The 20,552-nt window shown below is 39.4% G+C and overlaps 1 protein-coding gene across 1 annotated transcript in view; it reads left to right on the top strand.

The window, feature by feature from the left end:
* Positions 1-1,033: 1,033 nt before the first annotated feature.
* Positions 1,034-20,552, top strand: part of SLC25A36 (solute carrier family 25 member 36) — a 42,151-nt gene continuing 22,632 nt past the window's right edge. Inside the window, exons 1-2 of the mRNA XM_059920214.1 lie at positions 1,034-1,301; positions 18,588-18,752. Coding sequence (XP_059776197.1) covers positions 1,261-1,301; positions 18,588-18,752 — 206 coding nt within the window. The 5' untranslated portion in view covers positions 1,034-1,260. The remainder of the gene's footprint in view (positions 1,302-18,587; positions 18,753-20,552) is intronic.

The raw sequence follows: 20,552 nt of genomic DNA, 5'->3' as shown, positions 1-20,552 counted from the left end.
ATTTAGGAGCAGGTAATGAGCATAGAGAGCTAAGGCAATCAGGGAGGACTTCGTGAAGGAAATGGCCCTGGAAGGAAAGGAAGGTGAGCCCTGGATAATCCCACATGGGTGGGAAAGTGTGGTGAGGACCTTGCAGGTGAAATGGAAGTTACCAAACAAAAAGGCGGGAAATATCAACACTTGTTCATTGTGGGTGATGAATACAGATTATGTGTTATATTATTTCCTGCACTTCTGCACCTTAGAAATAATTACTAATGAACAAAAATTTTAAATATTTAATCATGTTGTAGAGGGATAAAACATTTTCTTTCCCTCAGTCTTTGACCTTCTTGTATATACATTCAAGAAAAAACTAGCTGGTTAGAAAAATGAGTAAATGCCAGTTTTCTTTATTCTTTCTAAAATAAAGAATATTTATTCTACACTAATAGAATACTACACTAAGCATTGTCTGTAAACACCGTTTGTGATCCTGTACGAGTGTCTCTGTACAAGCCTTTCCATGCACTGAGTGCTACTCTGAGGTAGACACCAGGAAGCATAAATGTTGGGTTATAGATCCAATTATTAAAACGTGAATCAAGCAGGGGCCAATGGGAAATTTCTGTACCTCCCTTTCAATTTTGTTGTGAACGTCAAACAGCTCTAAAAAAAAATAGTCTAAAAAAAGTAAATCAGAGACTGGGCAGCCTCGCGTCCCAACTCCGCTTGCGTACCGCGCATCCAGGTCGTTTCTCACGTGGTCGGGGCCGGGAGCGTGAAGTTCGAATCCGCTTGTCTGCGCGGGTCCAGGCGGCACCCGGCGCAGCCCTCCGGGCGGGCGGACTAGGTGCGAGGACCTGGTGACCCACTACCCTCCGGGCACGCTCTCTAGCCCCGCCTCCCGGCCCCTTCCATTGAGAAACCCCTTAGCGATCACGTGAAAGAGGCATGCCGGCTGCTTGACGTCACGCAGTGCGGACCAATGGTAGCTTCTGTTTATATCGCGGGGGGGGGGAGGGTCAGAATATTCACGCCCCCGCTGCCGCCGCGTCGCCCTCCAGCGCGGGTGGTGAAAACCTAGCCAGGGTGGGAGGCGGCGTGGCTGCAGCGCGGCGGGGAGGGCCCCGCCGGTCGCCTTCTGCAGCCGCGTCTCCGTCAGTTCCCGTCGCCGTCACTGGGGCGCCGTGCGGCTCCAGTCCGGGGCGGAAGCTGCGGCCGTCGCGGCGGCCGGATCCGCGTCCCGCCTCAACGCCCGGAGGACATGCGGGAGAGAGAATGAGCCAGAGGGACACGCTGGTGCATCTGTTTGCCGGAGGGTACGTCCCAGGAGGGGCTTGCAGACTGGGGCTGAGGGCGCTGGGCTGAGGGCGCTGGGCTGAGGCCGAGGGCCGTGGCCTGAGACGCGGGCGAGAAGGGAGAAGGGGCTTCAGCGCCGGGGACCGAGAGAGTGAGGCCCGGGCGGGGAGGGGTGAGGTGACTGGAGTCGGGGGAGCTGAGGGAGCCCACGGGACTGAGGCTGAGGCGGGGAGGGGTGGGAGGGCGAAGTCGGCAGGATGTCAGGCTTTGGGCCCGCGGAACCGGAGCGAGGCCTAGGGAGTGGCCGGCGGGGCTGGCGTCCACGCAGGCCCAGTCCACGCGCCGCGGCCTAGCGGACGTCGGGGATGCGGGGCCGCGGAAGGCCAGTAACTGCAGGCCTCACGTAGGTTGCTCGGCCGGGGCGGCGTGGGGGGGTGGAGCGGGAAGTGCGGAGGCCGAGGACAAAATGGGCGCCGGGCCTCCTCCTCCTTCCGTCCCTGGCGCGCGGGCTGCGGGGCTGCCTCACGTCGCTCACGCCCCGCCTCGGATCTCCGGCAGCTGATTTCCGGGCCCTCCTTGGCCCCGGAGGGTCGTCTGGGGGCTTCCGGCGCCAACGGGAAGGCTTTGGGGTTCTGTCGCCCGTAATAGCTGTAGGTTTCTAGATCTTGGAAAATTTCCTTTCTCCAGGTTGCGAGATGCGCTACAAAGCGGCACTGCTTCTGGGGTCGGATTCTATTGCTGAAAACCAGGCGTCTTGCACACCCGCTGCTTTTCGTCTGCTTAAAAGGAGAAAGTGAGGGATAGGGGAGAGGTCAGAAGCTTTGGCAGTAGTTACTATGTGTACAACATTAAGACTAAACTTAAAGTCTCAGTTCCCTGATTGCCAGCTTGAGTGCTACAGATCTTTTGTTCAGCCAGTTTAGTCTTCTTTTTAGGTTGTTCTTTCCAAATTATTTGGAGAGTCGTAGCAATTTTAAATTTAGGAGTTACTTCTTATCTGTAGGATCATAGTCTTATCAAAAATGGCTACGGTGAATTATGCTGAGGCTCTTCTCTACCATTATGACCATATAAAGTCGCATCTCTTTAAAGCATGCAGTTTTTTTTTAAATCGACTACTTTAATAGTATTAAAGTAATACACGGCGGTTCTATTCACAGTGGCTTGATTGGAGTTAAACGTGTGGACTCTATTGCCGGTGATGACAGTACTTTCCTTGAGTTGGCACGTTCATTGAAGAAACATTTATTGTACACCGATTATGGGCCAGGCACTGTTCTGGCATTAAAATACTTTTCATTTAATACTGTTCATTTAATTCGTGAGACAGGGTTTAGGCAGGGTTTGCTTTCTATAATTCTGATACGTAAGAATAATCTTGGCAAATTAAATCATTTTTTAAAAACCATTAGCCATGTAGATGTTCTTGTAAAGATGTCTTGTGCAAATAATTGGGTTCCCTCCTGTAACTAGATCATAAGGTAATTTTTGAATGTTAGGAGACCACACATCTACTTTTTTGGCCACTATTTTGAGCGAAAAGTGGACACGCTCTTTGATTTTAATTCATCTTCATCTGTAAAATGAGGAAGTTGTACTAAATGATTTCTAAGGCCCTGTTCTAGGTCCTAACATTTTTATTGCTCTGCATTCAAGATTCAGGTGTCAAGTTTTGTTAAAAATAGGGCACATTTATTTGAAATGTTAGCTTGATTGCACTAACTTCCCAGTTTGGATTAAGATCATCAGCCACGTTGTTGTTACTAATGCATGTAAAGGCCCTTATGGTTAGCGTTTTCTTTAAAAACAGAAATGGGGCATTTTTGCAGCATCTAAACCCAAATAGATTTAGGAGCCCCTCTACCCCCCAAAAAACAACCTAGCATATGCAGGTTTTTTAGAGTATTAAATGAAGTACTTGTTTATAGGGCCTGACACAAGATAGGTACTCAGCCTTATAAATTTTCTTCTTTTGCATCCCATCTCGATTTTATGTTTATATGGGGTCTCATAAGTCATTTCAGTAAAACTTGGCTTACCTTTTTTAGAGAAACAGTAGAACTAGGAAGGATGGTAAAGATCATCTGGTTTAGCCCCTTCAAAATATGGGAAAATACCGGGCTTCCGTGGTGGCGCAGTGGTTGAGAGTCTGCCTGCCAGTGCAGGGGACATGGGTTCGAGCCCTGGTCCGGGAAGATCCCACATGCCGCGGAGCAACTAGGCCCGTGAGCCACAACGACTGAGCCTGCGCGTCTGGAGCCTGTGCTCCGCAACAAGAGAGGCCGCGATAGTGAGAGGCCCGCGCACCGCGATGAAGAGTGGCCCCCGCTCGCGGCAACTAGAGAAAGCCCTCGCACAGAAACGAAGACCCAACACAGCCATAAATAAATAATTAAATAATTAAAAACAAAATATGGGAAAATACCAAGGTATAAAAAATTTACTTACCCAACATTAAACAGCTTTTCATACATGTAAAATGAGAGTTAAAATAATCTCTGAAGAACCTCCCAGCTCTATATTAAATAAAATCATTTAGAATAGATTTCTGTATGAAATTTCTATTTCTGTATGAAATTTCTATAGAATATTCTGGAAGTCTGTATGCTAAGCATTATGGAAATGCAAACTGAGTTGTGGGTAACATTGTTCTTAATTGAAGATGTCTAGTATATCTCAAAGTTGCATATTTAGGCAATTATTTTTTGGACGTTCTTAGAAAACTAGATTTCATTTTTTTCTCATGATAGAATTATGTAAATTAGGAGTTAGGAAACTTATTTTTTACTTTAATAATAACAAGATAGAGAAAAGGAGAGAGATCTTTGTATTAGCCGTTGTGCAAGAACCAGTAACCTTTCACAGTGGCATTTAATCTTTAGACAAAAATTGTCTTAAGAAGGAGCCTTTGGATTGTTTTCCTGATGGTTATAATTGTATTTATTCAAATATGTGTTTATCAGGATCTCAGATTTTTAGTAGCCTTATAGATGTATTATTAAATCAGGAAAACTTGAAACAGACTAGCACTGGACCTTGGGTCTGGGTGACCGACTCACATGCATAACTCGTGCTTTCTTTAACACACCCTTTGGTCCCATTATGTTTTTGTCAGGGTTAATATTCAGAGTTTGTAAGGTCATCGGTTAGGTTGATTGAGTTACGGAGGCTACTCACAACTGCCCGAAAAGGGTGTAAATATGATTTAATTTTAGCTATGCTTTTAATAACACTATATGTTTGTGTGTGAAGACATAAGCGGTATGTTTTTAAATTCTTTGATAGATCTACATTGTTTAGTTGTGTGTCAGCTGCATATGTCCACCAAGAGGCAGTTTGGGTTTTTTTCCATTTGAGAGAGAGATTGCCTCAAATGGGAGGAATAAACCTTCAACATTTAAGTGGATGAATTTCCTTCCTTTGTAGTTCCTGTGACAGTGAGAGCTTAATACATATAGTTAGTAATTTCAGATTATCTAAGAAATGGTTTATTTTTATATCCTGGAATTAATCAATCCATTTATCAAACCATTTATTTTTCATTTATTCAGTAAGAAACTCCATTTGGGTGTCAGATAACGTCGATTCTGTAGAAATTTTGTCATAATATTTGTTAAATTACTTCACCTGTTTCCTTGTAAAATCAGTACAGAAGTAGACTACTTAAAAGTATAATGTGGTTTATTTACACTTTGTCTACATTTTTTTATTAGCCTTATTTCCATAATTTTTATAACCTTTTCTTTTTTTTTCTTTTTAAAAATACATTTTAATTCTTACTAACAGATTGCAAGACTAAGGTAATTTGCTTATCCTGATGTATTCTCAAACTTATTTTCCTGTAAGGGGATTAGTGTAGTATATAGCATTGTGGGTCAGGGACCCCTGGGAGTTTCCAAGACCTTTTTGGTGGTCTGAGACGTTAAAGCTCTTCTCATAAAAATACTAACACGTTATTTGCCTTTTCACTTTGTTGACATTTGGACTGATGGTGCCAAAGCGATGACTGGTGAAGCGCTGTTACCTTAGCATGCGTCAAGGCAGCATCACCAGACTGTGCTAGTAGTCACTAGCACTTGCAATTTAAAAACACAGGGTCTCTTAAGAATGTTCTTGAAGCAGTAAAAATTAATGTTTTAAATCTTGACTCTTGGGATTTCCCTGGTGGTCCCGTGGTTAAGACTCCACGCTTCCACTGCAGGGAGCGTGGGTTCAATCCCTGGTCAAGGAGCTAAGATCCCACATGCCACGTGGCACGGCCCAAAAAAAAAAAATCTTGACTCTTGAGTATACATCTTCATTTCATATTCTGTTTGGCAAATGGGAAACATGAGTAAAGCATTTCTACAACTGTTTCTGCCTCAAGCTGAACTAGCGTCTTTTTTCATGAGAACCACTCTTGAAAGAACAATTGATAGACTATGACAATTCAGGCTTGAATGTTTGGCAGACATTTTCTCAAAAAATGAAGGAAGTGGGCCTGTTGGTTCAAGGAAAACCACAACAAATGATAACATTTGTTGCCATATGATAAAATTTGAGTTTTCAAGCAAAAATTAGAATTTTTGAAATCTTTTTTTTTTTTTAATCATTTATTTATTTATGGCTGCATTGGGTCTTCGTTGCTGGGCACGGGCTTTCTCTAGTTTCAGTGAGCGAGGGCTACTCTTTGTTGTGGTGCGCGGGCTTCTCATTGCTGTGGCTTCTCCCGTTGCTGAGCGTGGGCTCTAGGCACATGGGCTTCCGTAGTTGTGGCTCGCGGGCTCAGTAGTTGTGGCTCGCGGGCTCTAGAGCGCAGGCTCAGTAGTTGTGGCGCGTGGCTTAGTTGCTCTGCTGCATGTGGGATCTTCCGGGACCAGGGCTCGAACCCATGTCCCCTGCATTGGCAGGCGGATTCTTAACCACTGCGCCACCAGGGAAGTCCCTTGAAATCTTGAATAGATAGAAAATGTAATTTTTAAAATATTGTATCACAAAACGTATCTATACTTGGAAGACCTGTATAATCCAGTGAACCAATATTTTTCAAATAACCAATGCATGATGTTATAGAGTAGTGCATAGATAAAGATTCAGAATGTAAAATAAAGCAATGGATTTTAATGTAACAATATGAAAAGTTTATTGGTATAGCTCAGATTCCATATTGCAGCTAATTTCAAGAGCCTACCACATGCCCAGTTTTAATGTAATATTGAAAAATATCCACAGTTATCTGAAAGGAGGTGTTGAATTGTTACACTAAGTAAATTATATCATTAATTAAAAGGTTTCAGTGCCATGGTTGGGGAAAAGGTGGAGTAGGATAAAGGGGAATAATGGGGGTGCACTGTAGTTTCAAGTAGGAGGATAGTGGAGTCTTTTTGAGAAGGTGACTTTTGAACAAAGACCTGGAGAGGAGAGAGTTAACTATTCAGAGGGAACAGGCAGTGAAAAGACCCTGAGTAGGGTAGGAGCACTGAAATGAGGCAAGTATAGCCAGAATAGTAGGCCATTGTTAGGCCATTGAAGATCTTTGGCTTTTTTTCTGAAATGGGAAGAGTCATTGCAGGAGTTTTAAAGCCAAATTCTGGTCGCGCCATGCTTAGAATAGACTGTACGTAGGGCAGGGCCAGAAGTAGGGAAATGATTTGGCTACTGGAGTAATCAAAATGAGAGGTAACGGTTCTTCAGAGAAGGCTGTAATGTACTATATGTGGTGTGTGAAGAAAAGTCAAGAATAACTCCATGGTTTTTACTTTAGGCACCTAGAGGGAGGGAATTGCTGTTAACTGAGTTGGGAAGGTTGTGGATGGAATAAGGTTGGGGTGGGGGAAGATCAGTATGTAGTTCCATTTAAGACGAAAATTTGAGAAGTAGAGAAGTCAAAAAGCCAGTTGTTTAGGTGGATGAATATATTAGGTAACTCCAGGAAGGAGCTCTGGACTAGAGAGAACACATTTAATAGTTAGTGGAACATAGATGATGACATGAGCCTAGACGAGGTCACTAAGGGAGTGAATATAGAGCAGAAGAGAGGAAATTTCAGCAAAAGAGATCAGAAGAAGAGCAGGAACCAGCAAAGTAGACTTAAAAAGTGACCAAGAAAATGTGTTCTGAAAGTCAAATGAAGAAACAAATATACAGTATTTAGGAAGGACATATGTTATTGTCCATTAAGATGAGGTCTGAGAGCTATTAATTATTGAATTTAACAATTGTGGAGACCTTTGGTTACCTTGATCAGCAGTTTCCAAGGCAGAGCAGGGGGAGGGAAATCTGATGGGAGTGGGAGAGAAATTAGAGACAGTAAATAGGATTTTGAGATTTGTTGCAAAGGGGGATCAAAGAAACAACGCAGTAATTTGGGTCGGGGGGGGGGTTACTTGCACTAAAACTACCACATACCCTCAGCATATTTCGCTTCTATAGTGAATTTTAGTCCTGATATCATTGTTTTTCCTTACATTAAAGACTATACATCTACATCTTGCGCTGTATGATAATGGCTTTCCTCTGTGTTTCCATGTTTATGAAAGTTGTTGGTTAACATTTTCTTTTTTTTCAGTTTATCAGTGTTTTGATTTTGCTTTAGCATTTCGAATAAGCCTAGCTTGTTAATTTTTTTCCTGCATGAGAAACACTACATGTACCCCCCCAGCCAAATACCATTATTTTCAACCACTCTTATATCCGACTTTTCATAAGTTAGTCTGTCGAGTATGTAGACTATGTCCTTCATTCTTCAAGAACTTGTTTCTTGCTCGAACATTAAAGCTTCAGAAGAAATAACCTCTACAAATATACTATCAGAGAAACAATCTTTAGTAAGACTTCCTAAATGATTTTTATGGAATTTCAGAGACAGGCTACATGTTTTGAGATTGCAAAACTCTATAGCTAACATTTCTTTTTTTTTTTTAATTTTTTAAAATATTTATTTATCTAATTTTGGCTGTGTCAGGTCTTAGTTGCAGCAGGAGGGCTCTTCGTTGCTGCACACGGGCTTCTCTCTAATTGTGGCGCCCTGTCTCCAGAGCATGTGGGCTCAGTAGTTGCAGCACGCGGCTTAGTTGCCCCGTGACATGTGGGATCTTAGTTCCCTGACCAGGGATTGAACCCTTGTCCCCTGCATTGGAAGGCGGATTCTTAACCACTGGACCACCAGGGAAGTCCCTATAGCTAACATTTTAATGAATCTCTTTCTTAGTGGTATTTCTTAATTTGACTAATGCCCTAATTAGGAAATTACAGGGGAGTGTTACCTGCAGCAGAAAAATGACAAAATATTTTAACCTATTCACTTTGCTTCACAAAGCTAGACACTGCAGTTGTCTGACAAAATAGTTTTGTTTAATGTTAACAGAAATATATTTCTAAAGTACCTACATATACATATACATGTGTGTATATACGTACACACACATACACACAAATATTGTGGACCCAGTCAGAATAGATTTGTCCATTTATAAATTAATCTTGCCTATTCAAAACAAGTGTCCTGATCCATACATGCTCAAAAGGTCAGAATCAAAGATATATGTGTAACAGCCACAGTCTTGGAATCCCGTTTCTTTTCCTTGACCCATCCTTTCCTTAGCAGAAACCTGGGGCACCTTAAATTCCTCCATAGGTGTGGCTAGTAAAGTTCTCTAAAGCCAGGGGAACTGAATCTAGTGGTTCAGGCCCTTGGGGCTATCCTGCTGATCAGGTTTTGCATCTGCACTGACCTAGGGATTTATGACTCTTGGCATCATGGCTGAACTGATCTGCTTGTTACTCATATTTACTTAGTGAACAATTTCTTTTTCCCCTTCCCTAACTTCCCCCAACCTCCCACATTTCTGATTTTTGTGTTGCTGTAACTTGGGTGAGGGAGAGTATTTTAGTGCCCTCAGAGTCCTTTCTCTTTCTTAAAGATCTATTTTCCCAGATGTTTTTGTTTTGTTTTTTTAACCAGTTTCTTGGTTACATTGTGCCTAGCTTCAAAAAAAAAAAAATTTCCATTCTAAGCAGCTTTTAGCCGTTGCTTTACTCAAGGAATCCATAGCCCTTGAGTAGTTAGAACCCCTGGCATGTCAAAAAATTTTATCTTCATTATATACAGTAAACAAGTAGAAGCAACACTTGAAAGTTCTGAGACATTTACACTCCCAAATTACCATAGGCTAAAAATGTGTCTACATTCCAGTAAATTCCTGGGGTGACTTGATTTACTTATTGTATAATTTCTCAAACATCATGAAAATAGAATAGTTTTAAATGTCTTGTAAAGGTGTTTCATGATAACCATGTTAAACAATTCTTAAATATTCTCTAAAATCAATGCATAGTTATATGATAACCTCTCAAAAAGCAACCTTGGCCTCATATCTTTAAAAGGTATGACATTTGCCTGTGAAACTTTAAAATTAGCATTGATCCAAATAGTTTTATGAAGAATACATAGTTGAGGTTTTCTAACGTGGATATACCAAGGGTGTAGGGGCATTTAACAGTTTTATTTGATTCATAACCTTAGAAACCCCCTTTCTAGATTTTTTTTTAAATTATTTATTTATTTATTTTTGGCTGCACTGGGTCTTCATTGCTGCGCGCGGGCTTTCTCTAGTTGTGGCGAGCGGGGGCTACTCTTAGTTGCAGTGCACGGGCTTCTCATTGTGGTGGCTTCTCTTGTTGTGGAGCACAGGCTCTAGGCGCATGGGCTTCAGTAGTTGTGGCACGTGGGTTCAGTAGTCGTGGCTCACGGGCTCTAGAGCGCCGGCTCAGTAGTTGTGGCGCACGGCTTAGTTGCTCCGCAGCATGTGGGATCTTCCGGGACCAGGGCTCGAACCCATGTCCCCTGCATTGGCAGGCGGATTCTTAACCACTGCGCCACCAGAGAAGTTCCCTTTCTAGATTTTTGATGTTACAGAATAACACATTTATATGCTCTTCTGCTATCAAACTTGGCTGTTCTCTCCTTGGAATTCTTTGCTAATCAAAGCATTTAAAGCAAATGAGTGAGAGACTTTGAGTTGTAACTTTTTCTTTTAACAGTAAAGCATCCAACGTAGTACTTTTGTTAGTAGCAAATTACATTGGTGACACCTTGCAATTGATCTTGACACATTGGCCACATCACTGGATCAGAAGGGACTCAGGACCAGCTAGAAGGCTAGAAATAAAATGAGGCCCTGCTTTAAGGCACTTGCAGTGAGGATGGTGAGGGGAAGTATAAGAGGAAGTTTAGAATGTAGAACCAGTGAGACTTGAGGATAGTCGGATATCAGAAAGCCTCTTTATCCTTTGATCTCCCTTCGAACTGATGATTGTTAGCCTCCAATACCACAGGAGCATGCTTGGTGTGTTAAACTCTAATAATTAGAATTAGAGCAGAGGCCAGTATGGTTGGAACAGAGTGAGTGAGAAGGTGGATAGTAGATGAGATCAGGAGGAATCAGGGAAGATCAGATTGTGTTAGATCTTGTAGGCCATTGTGAGGACTTTGGCTTTTATTCTGAATGACACAGGAAGTCTTTGGAAAGTTTTGAGCAGAGGAGTGACTTGATCTGACAAGATTTTAGTACAGTCACTCTTATGTGTTGAAGATACATTGGAGGGAGTGTGGTAAGGGTAGAAAAAGAGAGACACTAATTAGGAGGTTACTCCAGTAACCTCGACAAAATATCGTGGCTTAGACCAGGGTGGAAATGGTGAGAGGTGGTCAAGATTCTGGATTTATTTTGGAGTTCTGAGTCAAAGACACTGGCACAAATACATCATTTTTTCATGGAGTCCATTGGGTCCCAGAAACATCAACCACATTCTGCAGTTAAAAACCCATGCTGTTTTTAAAAGATACTTACTGCTAAAATTATGATTAAACATTTATTTAAAAATAAATGTATACGTATAGTTTTAAAAAAAGCTGCTGAAAGACAATAAGAACCAACGTTTCCCTGCTCCCTTCCCCCATGTCTCCTTACCAGCGGGAACTTCTTATTTTATCTGCTTAATAGTTAAGTTTGGCATAGAATTCTAGAATAAGTAATCTTCTGCAGTTGTTGAGTAATGTGATGCTATTATGACTTTTCCTGTGTATGCGACCTTTTGTTCTTTCTAGAAATTCACGAGATCTTTGTCTCCAGTATTATGAAAGATTGCAGTGTTGTAACTTGATGTGGGTTTTTTGCATCCATTGTACCCGTTAAACCTGACCTCACAGTTTGAGTTCATATTCTTCAGAAAATTAGGCTTCTGCCTTGGAATACGGTTTTACCCATGGTGGGGAGGAAGAGAATACCACCTGGGTATCCTAGCTTTGCTACATTATCTGTCAGCCAGTCCTTCTGTTTTAAATTCTTAGCCTTACCTCCATCTTGAGTACTTGGTGCCCTTAGTCATTAGGCCTGTTGTAAGGGGTTCAGCAGGGCAAAACTGTTTGCTTCTCTTTGGTGTTTCCTTCTTCAAGCCTTTCTTTCTCTTTGCCAAGGCAGTTAATCCTTCCCATTTGCTTCATTGCTTGAAATCGTGTTAATTTCTCCTCTCTTTGTCCTTGTGGCATTTTCCTTTAGACAGTGAGATTTTTGACATGGTGAAGAGATAAATCTAATGTAGTTAATCCTGCTTTCATACATAGAGATTTTTAAATGTTTATTGACAGCAGTAGTTTTGTTCTCTACATCAGTTATGATGATTTCAGTGTACAAAATAATTACTTTAAAATGACTAAGATAAAAGCAGCATGAGAAACACTGGAGTGTCACTCCTGTACTACATACCTATTGCATTTTATAATGTAAAACTGCTTCAGGACAGTGTAAGTGCTTGTGTGTACACCCATTTACATCGCCTTCCCCCCGCAGCTCTGTACAGTTTAGATCATCATGTATTTTATTTATTGAAGTGGTTTTTTTAGGAATCATAGTATATATGTCTGTGGTCTGCCATAAAGTATTTGTAATAGTTCTGTTAAAAAATTTAGTTGCTATAATCAGTAATAGATGCTGACAACTTCAGTAGCTAATGCTTATTGAGTACTTTCTATGTGTCACGTCATGGGTTATATCATGTATCGTATATTATCCTTACAACAAGCCTGTGAGGCATAGATACTGTTCTTCCCTGGTAGGTTGGTTGGTTGTTTTCTTTGTGTAATGTGTTTATTCTCTCGGAACCAGGAATGACTGAGTATGATATAGGTAGTCATTCTTGTGAATGTGCTAACTTTGCTTTTTGCTTGTTTTTATTTATTTTAATTATGGAAGTAATTCATGTTCATTTTGAAAACCAAGGACATATTCTTTAGGTTTTACAGAATATAAATTTTGCATGTTTATTACAAATTTGGGGTCTTATTGGGTTTTATGTTCAATAAGCTTACAAAGTAAATATATTAAACAGCTTTCAAAAAGCTAGGCAAATTTGAATTAAAAACAAATATGAGTTACTATAAATAAATCACTACTATAGTGTGAATACAGTGTGGTCTACCATGTAGGCTCTCTTGAGTTCTGCAGTATATACTAAAATGTATACTGTGATGATTCATATCTCTTACTACTTAGCCTGAACAATTAACATAAATAAACTATGGCTTCTGTTTTTAAGATTCTCCTTGGGCCTTATATATAATTAGGTTTTTAAGCCTATTTCATAGCTGTTTAAAAATATCAGTTTCTTATCCATTGAGTGTAGAAGTCTCCCTTGGCTTACTTAATTTTGTTTCAAATCTTTTATGGCCCTAGTGTTTGTCTAATTGATGCTTGATTTCTGAAAATATAATCATGGTTTTGATCTTTTGGGGGATTAAATTTTTTAATTTCCTATTTAAAGTCATAAGTGGAATTTTTGAGAAATACTGATTTTTTGGTTTCCCAGTACATATAAAGGTTTGCTTATACTATACTGTAGTCTATTAAGTGTTCAATAGCATTATGTCTAAAAAAAACCATATACCTTAATTTAAAAATACAGAAGACCCGGGGACTTCCCTGGTGGCGCAGTGGTTAAGAATCCACCTGCCAATGCAGGGGAGACAGTTTCGATCCCTGGTCTGGGAAGATCCCATGTGCCGCGAAGCAACTAAGCCCATGCACCACAACTACTGAGCCTGCGCTTTAGAGCCCACGAGCCACAACTACTGAGCCCGAGCACCACAACTTCTGAAGCCCGCGTGCCTAGAGCCCGTGCTCCACAATAAGAGAAGCCACTGCAATAAGAGAAGCCACCACAATGAGAAGCCCGCACACCACAACGAAGAGTAGCCCCCGCTCGCCGCAACTAGAGAAAGCCCGCACGCAGCAACAAAGATGCGATGCAGCCAAAAATAAAATAAATAAGTAAATAAATAAATTTATATAAAAATACAGATGACCCTTGATCAACACGGGTTTGAACTGCACAGGTTCACTTATAGGCAGATTTTTTTCAGTAAATGCACACTGTAGGACTACACAACCCATGGTTGGTTGAATCCACAAATGTGGAACCATGGATACAGGAGCGCTGACTATATAGTTATACGTGGATTTTTGACTGTGCAGAGGATCGGCACCCCTAACCCCCAAGTTATTCAAGGATCAAATGTACTTGATTGCTGGGAATTCCCTGGCTGTCCAGTGGTTAGAACTCTGCGCTTCCACTGCAGGGGGGCATGGGTTTGATCCCTGGTTGGGGAACTAAGATCCCGCAAGCCGCGAGGTGCTGTCAATAAAAAAAAACAAAAAAACCCCAAATGTATTGATACTTGGTTGCTAAAAAATGCTAACCATCATCTAACAACACAGCGTTGCCACAGACCTTCAATTTATTAAAAAACGCATTACTTGTGAGGCACAATAAAATGATGTATGCCTATACTATAATCAAAACATAGGACATTTCTGTTATCCCAGGAATTTCTCCATGCCCTTTGCAGTCAGTTATTCCCACCTCAGCTGCCTCTTGGTGACCACTGATCTTACTTCTGTTCTAGTTTTGCCTTTTACAGAATGTCATAAAAATGAAAATGTTATAAAATGAAAGCCTTTTGTGCCGTTTTTTTTCAGTTAGCATAATGTTTTTGAGATTCATCCAGGTTGCTGCTTTTTTATTACAGAGCAGTAATCCGTTGTATGAATAGACCACAGTCTGTTTATCCTTCATCAGTTCATGGACATTTTGGTTGTTTCCAGTTTTTGGCTATTAGGAGTAAAGCTGCTGTAAACGTTCATGGACAGGTCTTTGTGTGGACATATACAGGTATAGCACGTTTTATTGCACTTTGCTTTATTGTATTTTGAAGATAATGCCTTTTTTTTTTTTTTAACAAATTAAAGGTTTGTGGCAACCCTGTGTTGAGCAAGTCTATCAGAGCCGTTTTCCCAGCAGCATTTTTATTTCTTTGCTCATACCCTTTTTCTGTCCTATCACATTTTCCCATGATTTTCCATTCTTCATCAAACCTAGCATAAAAATGCTCAGTTTTAGCCGCTTCTTAGGGTCTTCGTTTTCTTATAAAGTTTTCCACTTAAAACTTACATTAAATAAATTGTATGCTTTTCTCTCTTGTTTTTTAAATTGAAGTATAGTTGATTTACATTGTTGTGTTAGTTTCTGGTGTTCGGCAAAGTGATTCAGTTATTTTTATATATATACTTTTCAGATTCTTTCCCATTATAGTTTATTACAAGATATTGAATATAGTTCCCTGTGCTGTACAGTAGGACCTTGTTGTTTATTTTATATATACTGGTTTGTATCTGCTAATCCCAAACTCTAATTTATCCCTCACTCTCCCTTTCCCCTTTGGTAACCATAAGTTTGTTTGTAAGTTCATTTGTAGCATTTTTTTTTTAGATTCCACATAGAAGTGATATCATATATTTGTCTTTCTGTCTCTCTTCCTTCACTTAGTGTGATAATCTCTAGGTCCATCCAGTGTTGCTGCAAATGGCATTATTTCATTTCTTTTCATGGCTGAGTAACATTCCATTGTGTATATAATACCACATCTTCTTTATCCTTTCATCTGTTCATGGACGTTTAGGTTGCTTCCATGTCTTAGCTATTGTAAATAGTGCTGCTATGAACATTGGGTGCATGTATCTTTTTGAATTAGAGTTTTCTCCAGATACATGCCCAAGAGTGGGATTGCTAGATCATATGGTAACTCTATTTTTAGTTTTTTGAGGAATCTCCATACTGTTCTCCATAGTGGCTGCACCAATTTACATTCCCACCAACAATGTAGGAGGGTTCCCTTTTCTCCACATCCTCTTCAGCATGTATTATTTGTAGACTTTTTGATGATAGACATTCTGACTGGTGTAAGGTGATTGATACCTCATGGTAATTTTGATTTGCATTTCTTTAATAAGTAGTGATGTTGAGCTTCTTTTCATGTGCCTGTTGGCCCTCTGTATGTCTTCTTTGGAGAAATGTCTATTTAGGTCTTCTGCCCATTTTTTGATTAGGTTGTTGTTTTTGATATTGAGTTGTATGAGCTATTTGTACATTTTGGATATTAATACCTTGTCAGTTGCATCATGTGCAAATATTTTCTCCCACATCTGTAGGTTGTCTTTTCGTTTTGTTTATGGTTTCCTTTGCTGTGCAAAAGCTTATAAATTTGCTATTATATATAGAACGGATAAACAACCAGGTCCTACTCTTACAGTACAGGGAACTGTATTCAATATCCTGTGATAAACCATAATGGAAAAGAATATGAAAAAGAATGTAAATATATATGTATGACTGAATCACTTTGCTGTACAGTAAAAATTAACATTGTAAATCAACTATATGTCAATAAAAATTTAAAAAAGAAACTCATCTGCTTTTTCAAAGCAAAAAGTTTGATCAGCATTTTAAAAAATTAAGACGTACTTTTTTTAGACATAATGCTATTATTGCACACTTAATATACCACAGTATAGTGTAAACATAACTTCCATATGCACTAAAAAACCAAAAAATTCATGTGACTCAGTTTATTGTGGTAGTCACTGTATTGGGATGGTCTGGAACTGAATCTACAATATCTCTAAAGTATGCCTGTATGTGTTGGTTTTTCCCAGGTCAACACCTTAGGAGTGGGATTGCAGGGTTGTACGGCAGTAATATGTTTAACTTTGTAAGAAACCACCAGTATTTTTTTCAAACTGTACCTTTTTTTTTTCTCCAAAATCTACCATTTTGCGGGAATTCCCTGGTGTTCCAGTGGTTAGGACTCTGCACTTTTCACTGCTGGGCCGGGGTTCAGTCCCTGGTTGGGGAACTAAGATCCTGCAAGCCACACAGTGTGGCCCCCCCAAAAAAAAAAAAAATCTACCATTTTGCATTCCCACCAGCAGTGTTTGAGGTTTCTAGTTGCTCTGTATCAACACTTCTTATTGTCAATCCTTTTAATTTTATCCATTAGTAAATGTGCAGTGTACCTCATTGAGGTTTTAATTTGCATTTTCCTGATGAAAAATGATTTTGAAAAATCTTTCTGTGTTTATTTGTATCCATATATCTTTGGTGAAGTATCTGTTCATCTTTTTTTAGTTCTTTTTATTTTTGAGTTTTGTTTCTGAATATAAGCATTTACAAGATAAGTGTTTTGCAAATAGTTCTCTCAGGCTGTGGTTTGTTTTTTCATTTTCTTAACAGTTTCTTCCAGAGTGTGGAATTTTTAAACTTTGGTGAAGTCCAGTTTATCAGTTTTTTTCTTTTATGATTCATGCGTTTGCTTCTTGTTGTTCAATCTAAGAAATGTGTGCCTAACCCAAAGTCAAAAAGATTTTTCTCCAAATGTTTCCTTCTAGAAGTTTTGTATAGTCCATTTTGAGTTACTTTTTAAAATATGATATGAGGTAAGAATCAAGTTTTATTTTACATGTGGATGTTCTCTGTTTTTCATTTGTTGTGTTAATTTTTCACTTTTATTGCATAAAGTTTGTTTCAATTTTATTTTCTTGATGGCATGTACTGTTAAATTAATATGAAATACTCTTGTTAATGATTTCTTGTCTTAACTTTTTTTGGAATGGTACTGTTTTCATGCCTGCTTTCCTTTTATTATATCTTTTGTATATACACATTTTTAAAATTCTAGACGTAGAATTGTTTAGTATCTTTCTGTGGTGGGCTGTTTTTCTTCTTGCTGTAATGCCTGTTTTGGAGGTCCAGGTTACTTCTGACTCAGTCTGCTTTTCTCTTTCAATGCAGTAAGAGGTCTCTTGAGTGATTTTCCTCTGGTTAGAAAACAGTTCTCAGAGCTCCATTGAGTAGCTATTAATGCTTTAAGAGAAAATTATTTTCCAGTCTTGCATTTAAAAAGAATAATTACTCAGCCTGTCTCTTATATACCTTTAAAAAGTTTAAATAATATCATTTAAGAGCTTTTATTTTGTTGTTGTTTTGGTGATCAGTCCTTATATTTAAATTGGATTCTTCTAGCTAAGCCTACCTACTTTGCACAGATTCCCACATGGTGGGCCTAACATACAGATTTTGAGACTCAAATTCCGTATTTATTTGTAGGTGAAATGTCTCTGAGTATTTGGATATTTAAAATAAGGGGACATGTATGATTATCCATCAGTGGTTTATTTCATATTGCTCTCAAGACCATTTCTTGAATTTTGAAAGATAAGATAGGAGTTTGAGAAATAGGATATAATTCAAATAATGGTCTAGGTTTCAACACAAGTAATATCTGGGCAAGGAGTACCAGATAAAACCCTAGAACAGTGTTTAAAGCTATGATGTGATGTAACAGTAAATTTCAGTAGTAACACCCACTGTTTGGAATCTTCAGCTAATTATTCTTGCTAGGTATATATTAAGCTCAGTTACTTTTTTTTTTTTTTTAAAGATTTATTGATTGATTGATTGATTGATTGCTATGTTGGGTCTTTGTTTCTGTGCTAGGGCTTTCTCTAGTTGCGGCAAGCGGGGGCCACTCTTCATCGCGGTGCGCCGGCCTCTCACTATCGCGGCCTCTCTTGTTGCGGAGCACAGGCTCCAGACGCGCAGGCTCAGTAATTGTGGCTCACAGGCCCAGTTGCTCCGCGGCATGTGGGATCTTCCCAGACCAGGGCTCGAACCCGTGTCCCCTGCATTAGCAGGCAGACTATCAACCACTGCGCCACCAGGGAAGCCCTAAGCTCAGTTACTTTTAACTACTAAAGGTGTTTGTATACAGTCAAATAAGTGAAACATTTAAAAAATTATTTAGTCTTCTAAAACCAAAAATCGTAAATTTTAGTACCTTCACAAAGCCCCAGTTGTTCATTTGTTTCACAGCTCTGCGCATGTGTACTAATTTGTGAATTAAGTAGATAAGTTTTGTTCTTTGCATTTTTTTGTAGATGTGGTGGTACGGTGGGAGCTATTCTGACATGTCCACTGGAAGTTGTAAAAACACGGCTGCAGTCATCTTCTGTGACACTTTATATCTCTGAAGTTCAGCTGAACACCATGGCTGGAGCCAGTGTCAATCGAGTAGTGTCTCCTGGACCTCTCCATTGTCTAAAGTGAGAGCACAGTATTCATGAATTTTTTGGTCGGCTTTACCTTAATGATGCCCATGTTTGTTTATTTATATTCTGCCATATTTAAAAAGGTTTTTACAAACTTAATGACAGAATTACTCCCATAAATTCAGTAGAAACAATAATCCCTAATGGAGAGGAACAGTAAGTTGGATAATATAAAATGTAATCTTATTTCCAAATCATGTGTATTTGGAGTATTTTTCTACATTTATCCAGTGGATTTATTTTCTCAAGACATTATAGGTATTTTGTTTTGTTTAAATAAATTCATTTATTTTTGAAATGTGATCATGTTAAATGCTAACTCTTTATGTGTATTTTTAATTTTCCAAGTGCTCACACAAGTAAGTACATCCAATTAATGTCAGTCTGATTTTTATATAACCTAAATATAACTAAGATTTAAAGCAGAGTTCTACTGATTTTAAAATGTACTTCAGTGTTCGGCATTTCTTAATGGTTTGAAAAAGATGTGTTTTTACATTTTACCATACTTCATTATGTTACAAATTAGATTTGAAATTTCAAAACTATTGAAATTGAGTTTTATATGTTTAAACTTAGATATGTAACTGAATGCCGTGTGTGTCTGTCTTATCAGCTCAGTTGGGACATAATCTATTTGAGCTTAGTTCAGCAGTGTTTATTTTGTAGTAGCAAGTAAACTCATACTGTGTGTTTTTCACTACCAAAAGATTTCATCACTCTTTTTTCAAATTTACTTAAGTACATGAGTAGGTAGAATAAAATTGTTAACAATTTGGGGTTAAAATGCCATTGTTGTAGATATATACTTCTATCTGCTTAATAATAGAGTATTTTAATATCATGATTTTGACAGTTATTACCGAATGTAACGCTTCTCTTCTTAAAATTCTTCCTTTGACCTTTGTGACAATACTATATTTTTTTATTCTATTTTTCAGTGGTTTTGCCTTCTCTGACTTTCCTCAGAGGAGCTGTAGGAATCCCTCTGGGCTCTGTTTTGATTTCTCATTTAAGAGTCAGTTTAATGTTTCACCTGTCATCGGTATCCAGATGGCTTCCGACTCTGCATTCTCTTGCCTTAAAGTCTCTTGACTATTTTTTTTTTTTTTTTTTTTTTTTTTGCTGTGTCAGGTCTTCGTTTCTGTGCGAGGGCTTTCTCTAGTTGTGGCAAGCGGGGGCCTCTCTTCATCGCGGTGCGCGGGCCTCTCACTATCGCGACCTCTCTTGTTGCGGAGCACAGGCTCCAGACGCGCAGGCTCAGTAGTTGTGGCTCACGGGCCTAGTTGCTCCGAGGCATGTGGGATCTTCCCAGACCAGGGTTCGAACCTGTGTCCCCTGCATTGGCAGGCAGATTCTCAACCACTGCACCACCAGGGAAGCCCAGTCTCTTGACTCTTATTCCCATTTTTTCCCTACTCGGGGGCTCTGTCCTAATCAGTCTGTTTCATGGTTTCTTCCTTTGGTTTTTAATTTCCCAACATCTCTATTGAGAGATAATTTACATACCATAAAATTCACCCATTTAAAGTGTACAATTCAGTTGTTTTTAGTATATTCACAGAGTTGTTCAAACCATCGCCACACTCTAAATTTAGAACCTATTCATCACCACCACAAAAAGAAGCCCTTTCCTGTTAGCAGTCACTCCTGTTTTCTCCTCTTCCTCTCCCCCTAGCCCTAGGCAACAACTACTAATCTATTTTCTTTCATTATAGATTTGCATATTCAGGACATTTTACATAAATGAAATTATATAGTATGTGGTCTTTTACTGGTTTCTTTCAATTTAGT

This window comes from Balaenoptera ricei, chromosome 4, assembly GCF_028023285.1.
Source record: "Balaenoptera ricei isolate mBalRic1 chromosome 4, mBalRic1.hap2, whole genome shotgun sequence".
In the NCBI taxonomy this organism is placed as follows: Eukaryota; Metazoa; Chordata; class Mammalia; order Artiodactyla; family Balaenopteridae; genus Balaenoptera; species Balaenoptera ricei.
Note: the sequence above shows the minus strand (reverse complement) of the source record. Positions and strands in the feature narration are given on the sequence as shown.